This window comes from Drosophila santomea, chromosome X (genome assembly GCF_016746245.2).
Source record: "Drosophila santomea strain STO CAGO 1482 chromosome X, Prin_Dsan_1.1, whole genome shotgun sequence".
Taxonomy (NCBI): Eukaryota; Metazoa; Arthropoda; class Insecta; order Diptera; family Drosophilidae; genus Drosophila; species Drosophila santomea.
Genome location: NC_053021.2, coordinates 15,531,207 through 15,547,953, shown reverse-complemented (window position 1 = coordinate 15,547,953; position 16,747 = coordinate 15,531,207). Strand labels below are relative to the sequence as shown.

At 46.1% G+C, this 16,747-nt stretch overlaps 6 protein-coding genes across 10 annotated transcripts; 4 read left to right on the top strand and 2 right to left on the bottom strand.

Moving 5' to 3' along the window:
- Positions 1–101: 101 nt before the first annotated feature.
- LOC120455227 (carboxypeptidase D) lies at positions 102–16,300 on the bottom strand. 5 transcript variants are annotated; one of them, XM_039641198.1, is made up of 10 exons: positions 16,219–16,300; positions 15,804–15,939; positions 3,421–3,708; positions 2,984–3,316; positions 2,740–2,927; positions 1,984–2,025; positions 1,583–1,878; positions 1,342–1,518; positions 1,178–1,270; positions 102–444 (listed from the first exon to the last, which is right to left on the bottom strand). In XM_039641198.1, exons 3-10 carry the CDS (start codon positions 3,672–3,674, stop codon positions 244–246), a joined length of 1,584 nt encoding a protein of 527 aa, XP_039497132.1. In that variant the 5' UTR covers positions 3,675–3,708; positions 15,804–15,939; positions 16,219–16,300; the 3' UTR covers positions 102–243. The 5 variants fall into 5 exon arrangements, with proteins under 5 accessions (XP_039497132.1, XP_039497133.1, XP_039497134.1 ...); XM_039641199.1 differs by having other exon boundaries at positions 1,984–2,013; XM_039641202.1 differs by having other exon boundaries at positions 304–1,073.
- On the top strand, positions 4,512–5,606 carry LOC120455229 (serine protease SP24D). The gene is made up of 2 exons (XM_039641205.2): positions 4,512–4,767; positions 5,039–5,606. Exons 1-2 carry the CDS (start codon positions 4,547–4,549, stop codon positions 5,574–5,576), a joined length of 759 nt encoding a protein of 252 aa, XP_039497139.1. The 5' UTR covers positions 4,512–4,546; the 3' UTR covers positions 5,577–5,606.
- LOC120455232 (serine protease SP24D) lies at positions 6,951–8,157 on the bottom strand. The gene is made up of 2 exons (XM_039641208.2): positions 7,895–8,157; positions 6,951–7,591 (listed from the first exon to the last, which is right to left on the bottom strand). Exons 1-2 carry the CDS (start codon positions 8,122–8,124, stop codon positions 7,051–7,053), a joined length of 771 nt encoding a protein of 256 aa, XP_039497142.1. The 5' UTR covers positions 8,125–8,157; the 3' UTR covers positions 6,951–7,050.
- Positions 8,235–9,337, top strand: LOC120455230 (chymotrypsin-1). The gene is made up of 2 exons (XM_039641206.2): positions 8,235–8,597; positions 8,672–9,337. Exons 1-2 carry the CDS (start codon positions 8,359–8,361, stop codon positions 9,231–9,233), a joined length of 801 nt encoding a protein of 266 aa, XP_039497140.1. The 5' UTR covers positions 8,235–8,358; the 3' UTR covers positions 9,234–9,337.
- LOC120455228 (trypsin beta) lies at positions 9,788–11,323 on the top strand. Its single transcript, XM_039641204.2, has 2 exons — positions 9,788–10,367; positions 10,724–11,323. The coding sequence occupies exons 1-2, from the start codon at positions 10,051–10,053 to the stop codon at positions 11,250–11,252; spliced, it is 846 nt and encodes a 281-aa protein (XP_039497138.1). The 5' UTR covers positions 9,788–10,050; the 3' UTR covers positions 11,253–11,323.
- LOC120455231 (serine protease SP24D) lies at positions 12,052–13,107 on the top strand. The gene is made up of 2 exons (XM_039641207.2): positions 12,052–12,515; positions 12,572–13,107. The coding sequence occupies exons 1-2, from the start codon at positions 12,289–12,291 to the stop codon at positions 13,098–13,100; spliced, it is 756 nt and encodes a 251-aa protein (XP_039497141.1). The 5' UTR covers positions 12,052–12,288; the 3' UTR covers positions 13,101–13,107.
- Positions 16,301–16,747: the final 447 nt, after the last annotated feature.

The window sequence follows — 16,747 nt, the reverse complement described above, 5'->3', positions numbered from 1 at the left end:
AAGTTAAACCTAAAATCTGACTACTTTTCTGCAAGCTGCTCAGTTTAATGAGAAAATTGGGAAAATTGGGAAAATTGTCAAAAAAGAAAACTCCATTTTCTTCTAGAATAGATTGCACTGGTTGAACGCTTTATTAGGGTCTCTTCCTGTTCACAATAAATAGTACGACGAAGGTGCCAACTTAAGTCCTAGGCATGCTTAGAAGTAAACAAAAAATCCTTAATTATCGTTTATCCGCGCTCCTCAGCCGAATATATTCGAGTACAGGCTATTCAATCCATTGCTGATGGTCGAGAAGATGCCGCTGTCGCTGGAGGCGGCGCCCGCGTAGGGCGGCACAGGTGGGCGGTAATGTTGGGGCGCCGGAATGGGGCGGTACAGACCACCCACGCCACCCACTGGCACTCCGCCGCCGGCTGCCATGGGCCCAATGCCCTCCAAGCGCTGCGAAGTCAACAAGATGTTGTGGTTATGGTTGGTGGTTCCCCTTTTTAGATTATTGTTACAAGCAACCATTATTGTTATTATTTAGTTATAAACCTTTTACCAGCAAAGGTCTTTACATTTAAGTGAGTTATTAGTGTTTAGGATTTGTTTGAACAAAAAGAGACTCAATTATTTGAAGGCATTAACTGAAGGTAGATAAATTATGGTTATATTAGGTACATAATTTGAAAATTTATATTTTACTTCAGTGAATTTTCAAACTTAAACTGAACTGTTTCAATTTGGAAAGTTAACGTTAAATTGTTTGTTAACAACTTACAAACATTGACCAAGTAAAAACTAAAAAAGGATACTTGAGTTTAGAGTGAGATGTTCAATGGTGTGTTAGTGGGTTAATGTTTTTAGTGAGTTAATGTTTTTAGTGGGTTAATGTTTTTAGTGGGTTAGTTGCGTAGCATTTCCTAGGTCTAAACCAATTTAGCTATTATTTACACGCCAGCCACACTTCACAAGACTGCGAATTGGACTCCAATATCCTCAGATCTTCATTATTCCGGCGACAGCTGCAGCTTTCCATTCACGGCGGAGGATTTGGTGGAGGTGGATGTGCCGGCAGCCACCAGATACTGATTATGGTTAGTCGATGTTAAAGGGGATTCAGAAAACAGAGAGGGTTAGGCCAGCACCTGGGATGTTGGGGAGCAGAGAATGGATGCGGGTGGCTACGTACCTTCGAGGGCTGCAGTGTCACATTCAGCAGCGTGGGATGCTGCTCCACGATCACGAACTCCACCTCGCGCGGCGCAAAGCCCTCGGCGAAGACCTTAAATGGATGATCCAATGGCATTAGATCAGAGTTATACATATGGTATGATATGGTGGCTCAGCACTCACCTCCACTTTGTAGTAGCCCGGCAGGAGTATGCGCCAGAACTCGCCGTACTTGGTCGTCTGGAAGCCCACATCGCGACCCTTGATCTTGATGGAGGCGCGCTCGATGGGCATGCCCGCCGGATCGAACACGAATCCCTGGACACCGCGATGCGCCTCGGCCAGGAACTTGATGAGCGACTTTGTGATGGCAATGAAGAGATCATGAACTTTCAATAGATTATATTGAAATATATTTACTTACCAGCTGATTATCCTCCCAGTACTTCTTGAGCTCGTAGGCTGGCGGGAACTTGCAGCAGGATATCTCCAGTGTGATCTCCATGCAGCCGTACCACACGTAGTTGTAGTCCTGCATGCCGCCAGTCAGTGGATACCAGGCGGCACCATTGGTGATGCCATTCTCGAAGGCCGGCGTCGCCGACTTGCAGGCCACGCCCCTGGACATCTTGGCATGGTTGCGGGCATAGACCAGGGACAGATGCTTGAACACATCGTCGTCGGGCGTCAGTGATGGCGCCGCCGAGTAGGTCTGGAACACTGCGCCCAAGGGACATGTTTTGGCGTAACGGAACAGAAAGAGAAGCAAACACGATTAGATGGATCGTTCGGGATCGGAGGTCGCGGTGGACGCGGAGGACTCACTCGCGCACAAGGCGGACGAACGGCAGATCCCTTTGAGCAGCCATATTGGTGGGAGAGTACAGAATCAGCTTTATCAATCGGCACTCGACTGGGAGTCCAAATGGGAAAGGATATGGCCTCGCAGAGCGCAGCCACTGGATGTCCTTGCAGATCGCATAAACCCAAATTCAAATGGTAATAGCTCATTTACTAAATTTTAGCAGCTCATTTACTAAATTGTTTCAGCTCATTTACCAAATTGTTTCAGCTCATTTACTAAATCATATCAACTCATTTACTAAATCATTTTAGCTTATTAACTAAATTGTTTCAGCTCATTTACCAAATCATATCAGCTCATTTACCAAATCATATCAGCTCATTTACCAAATCATATCAGCTCATTTACTAAATCATATCAGCTCATTTACTAAATCATATCAACTCTTTTACTAAATCATATCAACTCTTTTACTAAATCATATCAGCTCATTCACCAAGATCTCTTGATAAAGCATAGTCCACAAATATTCGGCTATCACTGGACTTTGTAGGACTCTGTTGATAACACCCATCTGGAATTATCTAGAAGCCGCGTAATGTGCTTCCTAACAAAGTTTTGGTTGTGACCAACCCAGAAACATGGGTAAGCCAATAAGCAGACAGACATAACTATAAGATCTCTCAATGGGAACTAGGAACTTAATCTCTGCAAGGACATTTGCAGTGTTGCATCTGGATCTGGGGACATACATACATACTACTGGGACTACTTACTGGAGTTCGGCGTGTTGTCGTAGGGATAGCTGGCCACCAGGGCACCACCATGCAGGCTGCCACTGAGCACGAACTGGATCTTGGATATCCAATCCTTGACAGAATCCGTTTCCGGCTGACCCCGCTTATTGTTCTGCTTGAAATAGTCGGGAAAGTTGCGATTCAGATCGAATCCTCGAGCATTATATCTAAAAAGTAAGTGAGCTGAAGTTGCAATCTTGGACAATCTCCGATAGAAACGCACCTTCCTTGGCCACCATCGCATGTGCCTTCTTTGGAAACGGCATATCCATCCGGATTCATGGTGGGCAGTATGTGTATCCGTGTATTGTCCAGCAGCCACTTGACGTACTGATCCGAACTGTAGCTGGTCACAAAGTACTGGATGAGATGGAGCAGCATCTCCCGGCCGACGGGCTCATTGCCATGGATATTGCCCACATACTTCACATCCGGCTTGCCCACCATGTGCTCATACGGCGACGAGCTGACCACCATCACCCAGAGATCACGTCCCTGGATCGACTTTCCAATGGAGTACAAGGCAGTGAGATTCGGGTACCGCGCACTGGTGGCTCTGTTTAAAAGTTAGTAAGGTGAGTAAGCAAAATAGTTAGCAGTCTATCTGGTTTAGAAAGTGTAAACAATGAGACACAAAGGATCTCCGAATGAAGAGCTCACCTGAGGAACCTCGTGAGCTCCTCGTGATCGTGGTAGACAAAGTCCAGGTGCTGGGCATCCGGCATGTAGGCCCTGGGCTCCGGCAGACCCGGTTCCGCGGTCATCTGATGGTGTTGCATCTGCATGCCATCACCGGGATTGACCGTCTTCGCATCGCAGTGGAGCAATTGGAGCAGCAGGAGCAGAACGGAGGGCAGCAGGAGCAGCAGCAACTGCAACTGGTGGCCGGCAATGAGTGGCGTTCGCAAGATCATGGTCGGTCGGCGGCGAGTCTGCGAATGGTCAAAACTGGCGGTCGGACAGACCATTTAATGTCCAGTAGTCTCTGGCGGTGTGAAATGCGGTTCGAAGTGAGAGCCAACTGGTTGTGCGGCTGGACAAGACGAATTGGTTCGCCAGAGGATGGTATACCATGGTATACTGTGGTATGGTATACTATGGTATGGTATGGTATACTATGGTATGGTATGGTATGGTATGGTATGGTATGGTATGGGTTGGGATGAGATGAGCTTTGCTACGTGCGAGTCGAGATCTGCGATCTGCGATCGTTGGCCCCTGTCGTCGCAACTGTGTGGCATGCCTCAAACGTGTTCGCCCTGGACTATTACCCCCCACACTCCTGCACCTGGACAGCATGCATCACCACACCAGAGTTAAGAGTTCGTTGCTACATGGCCACGAAAATGCGCACATAGTCTTCATACAACATCTCAATTAACTGGATCCCGAAAATATCAAAGAGATGCCTTTGTAATAAGTCGTAAAAGCATTGCCAAACTTAAAGTTACATACACTTAATTTTTAATATTTATTATTTTGCAAGTAAACTGACATAAGTTCCATGATCGTTTTATAATTTTGCCATCCCTATGGCGTTCCTAGAAACTGATCCCCGCAGATATAATACCATCGATACGGGACTCGATCCCGATAGCCCCGCACAAGGCGAGGGCTTGTCTAATCAGGAGGAGTCGCTGTCACCGGATGGCTGGCTCTATCTATCCGGCTATCTCTCTCCAACTGGCAGATAAGATACCCATACCCATGCCATGCCCCCTGCATGGGTATAAGAACTCACGCCATCGCTGCGAGCCCATCAAAAGTCAAACAAAAGCGTAGTGCCATGCAGCTGCCCATCACCATTGGACTAATCCTTGTGGCCGCCGTTGCGCTGGCCCAGCCGCAGGGCAGGATCGCTGGTGGAGAAGATGCCGTGCCCGGCCAGCTGCCCTACCAGGCGTCCCTCTCCGTCGGCGGCAGCTACAACTGCGGCGCCGTGATCATTGGCCAGCGCCACGCCCTCACCGCCCTCACCTGCGTCTGCTCCGATGGCAAGGATAACCCGTAAGTATCCGTAATTAGAGTCTAAACAAAATTCTTATAGTTAAAGAGCAACTTGCAGAAGCTTAAATGTAACTATGTTACTAGGATCAGTAAGGGTTTTCTTCCATAAGTATCTGATGGAACTGAAAAAGCAAAGATAAGCTGAATTTTCAAGTATTTCCAAATACGTAGAAAATATTTCTCTAAAAGCGAATATTATATATAAACTACCTAGTTTTAGTACTTCTAAAGCTTCTTTTGAGGAACTTCCTAAGATTTGATTCAATTTCAGTTGGCCTGCTGCCCTCTTCGCCGTGACCGTGGGATCGGTGGATCTCTACAATGGAGGCAAGCAGCTGCGCGTGGAGGAGATTACCATCAACCCGAACTACAACAACCTGAAGACTGGAATCGCCCTGCTCCGTCTGCAGGAGGAGATCACATTCAGCGAGACAGTGAGTGCCATTCCGCTGGCCCAGGATGCTCCGCCGCTGGGCGCCCAGGTGGAGGTCTCCGGCTGGGGACGCACCACCGAGTCCGAGGTGAACATGCATCGCACCCTGCAAATTGGCGCCGCCGAGGTGATGGCACCACGCGAATGCGCCCTGGCCAAACGGGATGAGCTGCAGCTGGTGGACGACCAGGTGCTGTGCCTGGGCCACGAACGTCGTCGGGGAATCTGCAGTGGGGATATCGGAGGTCCGGCCGTCTACCAGGGCCAGCTGGTGGGTCTGGGCGCCCAGATCCTCGGCGAGTGCGGTGGCATGCTGCCCGAGCGCTTCGTTAGCATCGCGGCCAACTACGATTGGATCCAGCTGCAGTTGCAATAAACCAATGTCGATGGCAAAAGCATTATGAAATCCAACGTTTTTATTTTAAAGAGGGCTTTGAAGTTAACAGTATTGTTAAAAATATAGTTTTTAGTATAACATACTAATATTTTGCTTAGTGATGTAAATAAATCCAGAGGTAATTTCTTATGTTTGTGAATTAAGTTTCCTCTATTGGCTATTGTAAAGCATATTAAGTGCTTTTGTTTATTCAAATTACTAAGTAGTCGTAAGCAAACTCATACCGATAGAAAATAAATATTGCTCTTACAATTTAAAACATTTTAAAATCAGAATTTCGTGGCATACTTATAGGAGCTTTTTTAGAAATCCTATAAAACAATAAAGGGTGCTTTAAATCCAAAGTATACAGTGAAAAATGGAACGTGGGCTTGCGAAACGAGTTCCATGAATTTTATACTTAACACTAATCTATTTCTATTGTTCTAGCTGGCATTCAAAGGGAAATTATAAAACTATAGATAAAATTAAATTATAAATTATAAATACTAAATAATACTAAATACTAAATAATACTAAATACTAAATTATACTAAATACTAAATAATACTAAATACTAAATAATACTAAATACTAAATAATACCAAAAAATAAGTGCCCTCCTCCGCGCTTCTCAAAAGTCCTACATAAGCAAACCACTTTTTCGATGTTTTTAAAAAAAAAAATACCAAATGTGAGTGAGTGGTGCAGTGTTTTTATGTGGCAGCAGAGGATACCAATAAAGTGATTTCGACCTACTGGAGGAAGTGACTGAGCTACCTATTTTCCAGGAGCTACAACCAGCTGTCGGCTCTGACGTGGAAGAGAGGAGAGCTTGAGGAAAGGGGTGAGTACAGTTTTAAAGACCCCCTCGATGTTGAAGTTGTTGTAAGATTAAGTAAGTAAGCGTGATGTTTAGTTATATTATTTACATATATGTTTAATTGCAATGTTATGGTACTAGTACTGCATGTACGGATTAGTAGCTTTAATAAAACTAAATAATAATAATAAAGGCGCACGATTAAGTCGTAAATTAATACCTGCAATTAACGATTGCTAAGTCAGCTAAAAATATATACCCACCATAAGTTAGAAAGCTGATAGCACTTAAAATGTGTAATATTTCCTAGTAAGAATTACTTTCTATCAGAGAAAACAAAACCAACTTTATCTAAAACGCACTCAAAGTAAAGTTTTGTTATAGAAAAGATTGTCGAGTGTAAATCAAAACCGGAAAAGCGCACTTTACCTGAAAACACTTTAGGTACAAATATTTACAAAATCTGTTTCGCTTCCATGTTTTTAAAAAGGTCCAAAACTGAAGGTTAACCTATTTAAACGATGTTACGTAGTATAAAATAAAAAGTACCATTTAAAGTGAATTATGAATGTGATTGTTGAAATCTAATGTAATCATGTATCACTATCATATCCGCAACACAAATAATCCCCATTAATATCTCGTTTTTATTTAAACAGCATTGTCGTTGATCCACTCCAGATGCTGGGTCACATCCACGTAGCCATCGGGCTGTCCGGAACCACATCCGCCCACAAAGAAGGCAGCAATGCCCACCAATTGGCTGTTGTACGCCGCCGGAGCACCTGCATCACCGGAACAAAGTCCAGCGAAATCCTCGGCCAACGGCGACAAACAGAGAAGATCCTCCTGCTGCAGGAACAGCTCCTTCTGGCAATCGGAGGCGCTCAGGCTCTGCCTGGTGGACACCTGGAGGCCATGACTGAGAGAGCCGTCCACCTGGCTGGAACCCCAGCCGGAGAAGGTGATCGCCGCACCCGCCGCCGGTCGCTCGGTGGCCAAATCAATGGGTTTCGTGTTCGCATTCAGCACCACCGGCGATTGCAGCTGCAGCAGGGCCAAGTCATTGGAGCCGACTGCATCCGCAGTGGAGTAGTTCTGGTGGATTATGATGTTGGACAGGGGCACCAGTTGGCCACCAGCCAGACGCTGAATGCTGCCCACTCGCACATTGTAGGAACGAGCTGGGTAGCTGGATGGAGGAGTTGGTATTGAGAAGATGTATACTGTTCCACAAGGTTATGCTACACAGTGAAAAAGTTTATGCACTTGGCTGCATTTCGAATTGATTGGTTTCACATTGATTATTGAGTGATTATTCTTTGGCACATTTCTTCATCTTTGCAAGTAAGTTCAGTATATTGAAACAATTCCATATAGAAACAATTCCATATAGAAACAATTCCACATAGAAACAATTCCATATAGAAACAATTCCATATAGAAACAACCTGAGTTGACATAAACTTTTTCTCTCCGTGTAAACACCAGCTACCTCTGCTGCCCACCACCCAAGCTGACGCAATGGGCTGCGGTGAGTATCCACTTGTCGCGGATCAGAGCTCCTCCGCACACATGGACGCCATTCCGCCGCAGGGAGATGCTGTGTGGCTGGGAGCCCACCTCCGCCGGCAGCCGACTGCCCTGGACGCCGCCCAAGGTCACGCTGACCAGGAGCAGCAGCAGGAGGAGGAGTTGGTATGGATATGACTGAACCGGACTCATGGCTTGTGGGATCTCAACTGAAAGTTGCTCCTGCCGGCCGGCGTCCCTTTATAGAGCACACACGTTTACGACCATGGGTTAAGCAATCTAATCGCCCACATTTGCTGCCCGCATCATAAATTCAAGTCGCACTCCTTATCGCCACACAATGGCCATCGCATCAGATTAGATCGCCGAGTGGCGGTGACCATCGATCGCTGGGTTCTATGCCCGTTCAGTTGCCAATCCAACGCCATGGCTGATCCACGCATCACTCTGGGCCTCGGCCTGCTAATCTTTGGTCTGCTGATCCTCCACTCCACGGAGGCAACGCCACAAGGTCGCATTCTTGGCGGCGAGGACGTCGCCCAGGGCGAGTATCCATGGTCCGCATCCGTGCGTTACAACAAGGCGCACGTCTGCTCCGGCGCCATCATCTCCAATAGCCACATCCTGACCGCCGCCCACTGTGTGTCCAGCGTGGGCATCACTCCGTGAGTGCTAACTACACTTCCAGGAAATGGAATGCATTCTACTAAGCTCTAATTCCCTGGTTTTTTTCTTCCAGTGTGGATGCCAGCACCTTGGCCGTCCGCGTCGGCACCATCAATCAATATGCCGGCGGCAGCATTGTGAATGTGAAGAGCGTGCTCATCCAGCCATCGTATGGCAACTTCCTGCACGACATCGCCATTCTGGAGCTGTCCAAGTCCTTGGTCTTTGACACACGCATCGCTGCCATCGCACTGCCGCCCGCCAAAGAGGGGGAGGAGGAGGCGACGGAGGATGTGGACGCCGAGCTGCCCAACGGCACACCCGTCTATGTGGCCGGTTGGGGTGAACTTGCCGATGGCACCGCCTCCTACAAACAGCAGAAGGCCAACTACAATACGCTGAGCCGTTCGCTGTGCGAATATGAAGCCGGCTATGGCTACGAGTCCGTGGTGTGCCTCTCCAGAGCCGAGGGCGAGGGCATCTGTCGCGGTGATGCCGGCGCGGCCGTCATCGATGACGAGCAGGTGCTACGCGGCCTGACCAGCTTCAACTTCGGACCCTGCGGCAGCAAGTATCCGGATGTGGCCACCCGCGTCTCCTACTACGTCAACTGGATCGAGGCCAATACCCAGTAAACCGCCAAGGTTCACCAAGGATTACCCTCTATTTTTTATACATTTTTTTCACGTGCATAAAGTGTGTTTACCCCCTCTAAAAAAAACAAAAAAAAAACCTGAAATTGTGTTTGGAAACTTGCAAACTATATGGAATTTAGTGCTGGTCATAAAGCTGCAATCGATGTGGCGCCGTTCAAAGGTTCTTCAGTTAGCCAGAAACCTTGGGCATTTTTACTACTTTATGGTTTATTTCATATATATCAAGGATTATCTAACAGACTAGTAAATGGTCACAATCATTGGCCATTATAGTTTATAGAGCCATATATAACGAAGCAGAAAACTAAGATAGAGATCTTAGGAAAACCCGGTAAACGCCCACAGAAACACGAACAAACTTTTAACTTCAATGACTGAGCGAAATCTTTATAATCCCGATTGCTTATCGCCCAGCTAAAGATGCCAATCAGGGGTAATTCCTACTAAATACGTTGATTACTTGCTTAGTTCGAAGGCATTTGAAGTCATTAGAAATTATAGGATAACTTAAAGATGCCAAGTTTCGATAATTCTTATTCTATTTAGCTGCCCTGAGTCATGACTTACTCATCATTGTCTGATATACTCGTAGATGGTGTTCTATTCCCCCTGCCAACGCCCTCTGCAATTTCCTATTTATGTGCCAATTGAGCGGTGAAATAAACAAGTAACAATGGTCTATAGCGGCATAAAGCTGGCAATGGCGGCGATAAGATTAGATTTTCTCCGATGCCCAAGCCGAAGATAAGCATTGGTCAAGGCAGGGGTGAAGTAGAAGGCGGGAGGAGCTGGTTAGATGGAGCTAGTCACTTCAATACTCGCCGCTGGCATTGCGCATTTCCAAACCAACCGTCGTGGGCAGCAGAGCCACCAAAAAAAAAAACTCCTGAAAATGATGCAGTCGAGCCTAGTGATTGTGGGTCTGCTCGGATTGATGCTACTGGGCATGTGCCACGCCCAGGGACGCATTATGGGCGGCGAGGAAGCGGACCCCACGGCCACGCCCTTCGCCGCCTCTTTGCGGGTGGACAATGCACACGCGTGCGGCGGATGCATTCTCGCCCAGACCAAGATCCTCACCACCGCCCACTGCGTCTATCGCGATGGAAAGCTGTGAGTATATTTATTATTATTATTATTATTTAGATTATTCACCAAATTCCTTTTTATTTTTTTTTGTTTAATAAGTAAGTGTTCTTTAAAGAGAAGAAGTACGTAGCATGTACTTTGGTACAACTAGGCGTATGAGCGATATTTGCAGATAGTAATGCCTTTAGACACTATATCTATAGATACTATGTATTTAGTAATTGTATAAAATAGAGTGAGGGCTTTATGAATCTATCATAACAGTATTTGCTTAGGAATTTGCTTTCTATCTCGTTATATTATTATCTCGTTAAATTATTATCTCGTAAATTATTATCTTGATAAATTAATCGAAATTAATTAAATTAATTTACAAACAGAATCGATGCCAGTCGCCTGTCGGTCCGCGTGGGCAGCACGAACCAGTATGCCGGTGGCAAGATACTCTTTGTGGCATCGGTTGCCGTGCATCCGGACTACTACAACCTGGACAACAACCTGGCCGTGATCACACTGGCCACTGCGCTGACCTACACCGAACGGATCAGTGCCATCCCAGTGGTGGCCAGTGGTGAGGCACTGCCCGCCGTGGGATCGGCGGTGAGCGTGGCGGGATGGGGTCGCACCAGCGATGGCACCACCTCGTACAAGATCCATGAGACGACGCTGACGTTGGCCACGGAGGCGAGCTGCCTGGATGCGTACAGTGGACATGGCGAGCAGAGCTTCTGCCTGGCCCACGAACTGAAGGAGGGCACCTGCCACGGCGATGGAGGCAGTGGCGCCGTCTATGGCGACACCTTGATCGGACTGACGAACTTTGTGGTGGGCGCCTGCGGCTCCCGCTATCCGGATGTCTTTGTGCGCCTCTCCAGCTACGCGGATTGGATTCAGGAGCAGATCGCCTAGTAATTGCCATAACACACCATGTTTCCTTTGCAAGCGAAGCCAAAATAATAACGATTTCCCTCTTCCCCCAATTGGCAATGAGTCAATAGTTTGATTTCGATAAGGATAAGGATCGGCGATTGCCACTGGACACACTGGTTAACGTAATAGCTTCAATAGCTAACTAACTAAGCACCGCCGCCTTGCGCGTGAAATGCTTATATTTATTTATGACCTCAACTGCTTTTATAGCCCACAACTCGCGACTTCGATAAAGCCCTCGGGCTTTGGGCTCAATTTGGGCAAGATGTTGAGCATGTACATGTACGCCATCTAGACCTTGAATTAATTATGTAAGGAATCTTGAAGATTTTCTTATTCATATTTGCTGAAATTAACTGTCTTTCTCTAGACTATCGCATGTTACACAATCCATACGATGGCCTTACTTTTGGCACTTCTCCACCTAAATCTTATTGCACTTAGAAGGGTTGCTTGCAATCCAAATGGGGTAACTATCTAATTAAATTAGATTAAATCAAATAACAAGTTCAACAGGGTATGACATAAAGTACTAATCAAAGTACTAATATTTCTTAACCAAAAATAAGAGCTACGATTTTTGGCAGAAATGCAGAACTACTAACTACTTTACTTACTTACTTAAATCTGCTCATTTTTTGCAAGCATTTTTTCTGTAGAAATTTAACAGAAATTCAATACATTCGCTGTACCAAACTAAAGATCTACTTTTGGAAATCTTCAAAAAATCCTTTTAAATACTTGCAACTTGGCTTTGTTTAAGCACTTTTGTGATTCCCAAACCCTTTTGGGCCAACTTCCAACCTCCAAACTCTTTCCACCGCAGGTTGCACACCCCCATTAATTAGAGGGGCTTCATTTGCAAACGAATTGGGGGAAGTTAACTAAATTAGGCTGCAGCTCGATAGCGACATTGACTTTGACATCTTAGGGAACTAATGATGATGAGGTTCTCCATACATATACCCAGTGAAGTCTGGCAGTGAGCACTACTCTTCAGTTAGCCAGCTAAGTCATGTTACCCATCTGGACACCTCTACTAGTTCTTTGTGCCGCCGGAGTTCTGGGCCACAACGACTCCGTGGTGGAGCCCCGCATTGTGGGCGGCACCAAGGCGAACGAGGGTCAGTTCCCCCACCAAATCTCACTTCGCCGACGTGGCAGTCACACCTGTGGTGGCTCCATCATCTCCAAGGACTACGTGGTCACCGCGGCACATTGCGTGAAGCAAGGCAACAATGTGTAGGTATTGCAAGCTCAAGAAGTCGCGTATTTAAATCGATTGTTTTTGCACTCAGAGCACCAGCTAACCAGCTGGAGATTCAGGCGGGCAGCCTGCTCCTCTCCAGCGGCGGAGTTCGCGTTCCAGTGGCCACCGTCACCGTGCATCCCAACTACAAAGGTGATGGCTACGATGTGGCCGTGTTGCGACTGCGCGATTCGCTGGCCTTCAACTCCAACGTGGCCGCCATCCAGCTGGCCAGCGATGATCCGCCCAACGATGCCAACGTGGACATCTCCGGCTGGGGCGCCATCTCGCAGCGTGGACCCATCTCCAACTCCCTGCTGTACGTGCAGGTGAAGGCGCTGTCGCGGGAAACGTGCCAGAGGAGGTACCTCCGCCAGCTGCCGGAGACCACCATGTGCCTGCTGCATCCCAAGGACAAGGGCGCCTGCTACGGCGACTCCGGCGGCCCGGCCACCTACCAGGGCAAACTGGTCGGCCTGGCCAGCTTCGTGCTCGGCGGCTGCGGACGAGCTGCGCCCGATGGCTACGAAAGGGTCTCCAAGCTGCGCACTTGGATCGCCGCGAAGGCCAGTTTGTAAACCGGGTTAAAAACTATATATATGTATATCCCAACTTTATTTTTTTCTCATGAACTTTAGCAGCGTAGCAGAATTATGTGTTGCTTAAAGCACTTAAATCAAATAAAATATTATCAGCAATGCACAGCTTTCTTGAAAACTCTTTGTTTCGGAATAAAGTAACAAATGTTTTTCTTTTATGCGAAAATAAAAAAAGAAAAGGAAAAGCTACATATATACTCCACCTTTGCAAAGTTGCTGACCCCATTTTAAAATTTTTACATACATATAACACTTGTAAAGCAAAGCTATCATTTTGGGAGTGATTCAAATTCAAATGGGAGGTAGTTGATCTAATGAGGAGCCCCCTTTTTCCCCCCTTTTTTTGGGGTCATCTCTACATGACTCATTTGCGAGGCAGCGAATTGTGACGGCTTTTTAGAACCCGCTTGGTAACTTGGTAACTTGGTGGCCATTTATCAGAGCGCAACTTTTACCCGCTTTTCCCCGCCTCTTCCCCTGCCAGTGAAAGTGAAAATGAAAATCAGCCAAGAGCTCGCCCAACTCTTTCTATTATTGCTCGGTAATTTTCCGCTTTTTTTTCGGTTTTCGATTTTCAGTTTTTCAGTTTTCCAGGCACTTGGCGTTTAATGACTTTGTTTTGCTTTTCATTTAACTGGTCTCGCACTTTTTATTTATCCACCAGTTTCCACAACTTCAATTTTCCACCATCTCTTTGTTTTCCTTCGCTCTCTTTTTGGATTTTTCTCAATTATCGGATCGCTGGGGATCGTGGCGTGCCTCCATGGTTTTTGGTGTCCCAAAGTGTTGCCCCTGCCCCCCAGGTAAACTGGCACGATTTGTTCACTTTGTCCACATGGCTGTCAATCCATCCATCAATCTGTCCATCAATCAGTCCATCAATCTGCCAGTTAATGCGACGCTTAAAATGCAATTCACGGACAAAGTCATCGAACCTTTTGGAGTTGAAGAACTCCATGATCTGCCATCTTGGTGGTAATTCAGGGGATTGGCTCTCAAAAACCTGAATATTTAATGCTTGTAGTTAAGGCAAATGTTGCACTTAAATCATTTATTGCATTGGCAATTAACAAGTAACAAATTCTCAGAGTTCTCTCTCAGTGTAGTTCAAACCTGATAAGAAATCGCCGAGTTTATCATCAAAGTGGCTCAATTTCACCCGGTCCACTTTGGTGCCAGTTCCAAGAAGCCAACTATGTACACTCCGCACTCCACACTCCGCACTGTCCAGTGACCACTGCCCACTGCCCACTATCCACTATCCACTGTCCACTGGCCACTGGCCACTGGCCACTGACCAGTTCCAATCCAATGGACGAGACTCCAGAGAGATACATTCAAAAGTCGAGACATGTCGCGGCGGCAAACAAATTTCTTCTTATTTTGGGCTTCAATTTTGATTAGCATGGAAAGTCAGTGTAAGTGGCTTTTAATGGTCAGAGCGATGGCAAAGCCGATCGGCGGGTTAATGCTAACGGGTTTGCCCGAATCCCAATCCGGCCATGGAGAAACACTCATGGCTCTTTGGAGTCCGCAGACTGAAAACTGAAAACTGAAGACTCAAGACAGCAGGCCGAAGACAGCAGACAGAAGACAGCAGACAGAAGACAGCAGACAGAAGACAGCGGGCAGAAGACAGAAGACAGCAGACTAAAGACTGGGAATTGAAGAGCTGCGAGGGGGGAGGGAAGTGGAGCAGGGAGCAGTGGAGCAGGCCAGTTAACCCACTAACCTTGTTAGCTGAAAAGTGGGCAGGCACTGGTTAAAGGCGCTCACCACCACTGTCAAGTTCAATGCTAAATTGCTGCCAAAAGGGGCAGCACACACGCGGCCAAGCAAATAGTTGCAGCCCAATTTAAAATGCACATCAAAAAATAACAATTTAAATGCAATGATTTAATGTTAAATTATTATAAAGAATTCTGTTGCTGTTGACCCAAGTATTGCAATATTAAATCATTATTTAAATTATTATTTGTTACTTGGGCTAACAGCAAGATAATTCTTTATAATAATTTCACATCAAAAAATAACAAATTAAATGCAGTGATATAATGTTAAATTATTATAAAGAATTCTGTTGCTGTTGACCCAAGTATTGCAATATTAAATAAGTATTGCAATATTAAAATAATATTAAATAAAATTTAAAGTCGTAGAACTTGATTCCTCATTAGCATATAGAAACCATATAAATTGCTCACATTTTCTTATCAATTTGCGTACATATGGAATTTCAGCGATAATCCATATGACATTTCAGTGACTAATTCCCCGTTGAATACAGATAATTGTGAGAGTATCCCTGGTTCTATGCTCCTGCCCCCGACTGTGGCAGGAAAAGAAGGCGGGGCGGGCAGAGGGCGTGGCGGGGCCTGAGGTCATGCGATGGCCTTCGAAGGAGGCGACATGCGCAGTGGGTTAGTGAGCCATGTGGCTGGATTGTTGGATTGCTGGAGGGATGTGGAGGGTGTGGGGGATGTGGAGTGGGGTGTTTATATAACAACAATGCCAGTGCAGGCCCGCCGACATTCGGCTGCAATGTGACCTTCACCTTGGCAGTGGCAGCAAGGCCGCGCCTGCACCACCCCCTGGTGCTGGTCCACCCAATCGTCCCGAGGCCTGGCCTTGATCTTAAACTTTCCCACGAGAAAGAGACGGTATTCGGTATTCGGTATTCACCTGATTTCCTGCTGCTGCCTTTGGATTTCCAGTTTTCTGCTCGCGACAGCAATTTCTACTATTATTATTCTTGCAGCTGGCGTTGTTTTTGTAGTTGTTGTATTGCTTGTTGCTGTGGTTCTTCGCACCTTTTTTTCTGCAATGGGAAATTTGCATAAAATATTCAATCAACTTTCATTGTTCCAGGCGGCCGCCTTTGCCGGGCTTCAATTTCGAGCACATCAAAAAAAAATACAAACAAACAGAAAGCAAAACAAATTCTCCGATTTTTGTGGTAGTTTCTCTTTGCGCCTACGCGATTGAACAAATTAGCACTGAAACATTGTTGAAACAAAAACAAAGCCGCGTGTTTGACAAAGCAAAAGGAAGAGTTACGCGTTTAAATGGATTCTATTTTTCATTTGCTGAAGCTTACACTTTCCCAAAGGAACCAGAATGAAATCGGAGAGGGAGCTGGTTTTCAAAACGCGTCCGATTGCCAGCGCCGTTAAAGTTCGACTGAGTTTGTGGCGCGTTGTTCGTGGCTACGGAGGCCAGAAATCAGATTGCCAGGCCGCCAATGCAACGACCTCCAATCGGTCTGCACAAGCGTTTCAGTCGGAAAAGTTTCTTTCAAACATTAAATAATTCATTTTACTTGCTAAAATTAATTTTTTTGTAATTTTTCTTCTTAGTTTTGGAATTTTACAGGCAATTTTCCTGAAAAGCCTTTTTAACTTCCAGTTTTCAACACATTCTGCTTTTGTCAGCCTGCTAATTTTGAGCACCCGCTGCAGTCGCACAGCGGGTAGCTTCCGTCAGTGCGCAACACTGAGTTAGCTTATTCAGTATTTTTGAGTTACATTGCAAACTGAGCTGTAGCTACAAACTCTCTGTTTCTTTTCTTATTTTAGCTCTACAGTGCAATTTGCTTGCAAAACAGCTTAAAAACAGATTGCTTTATA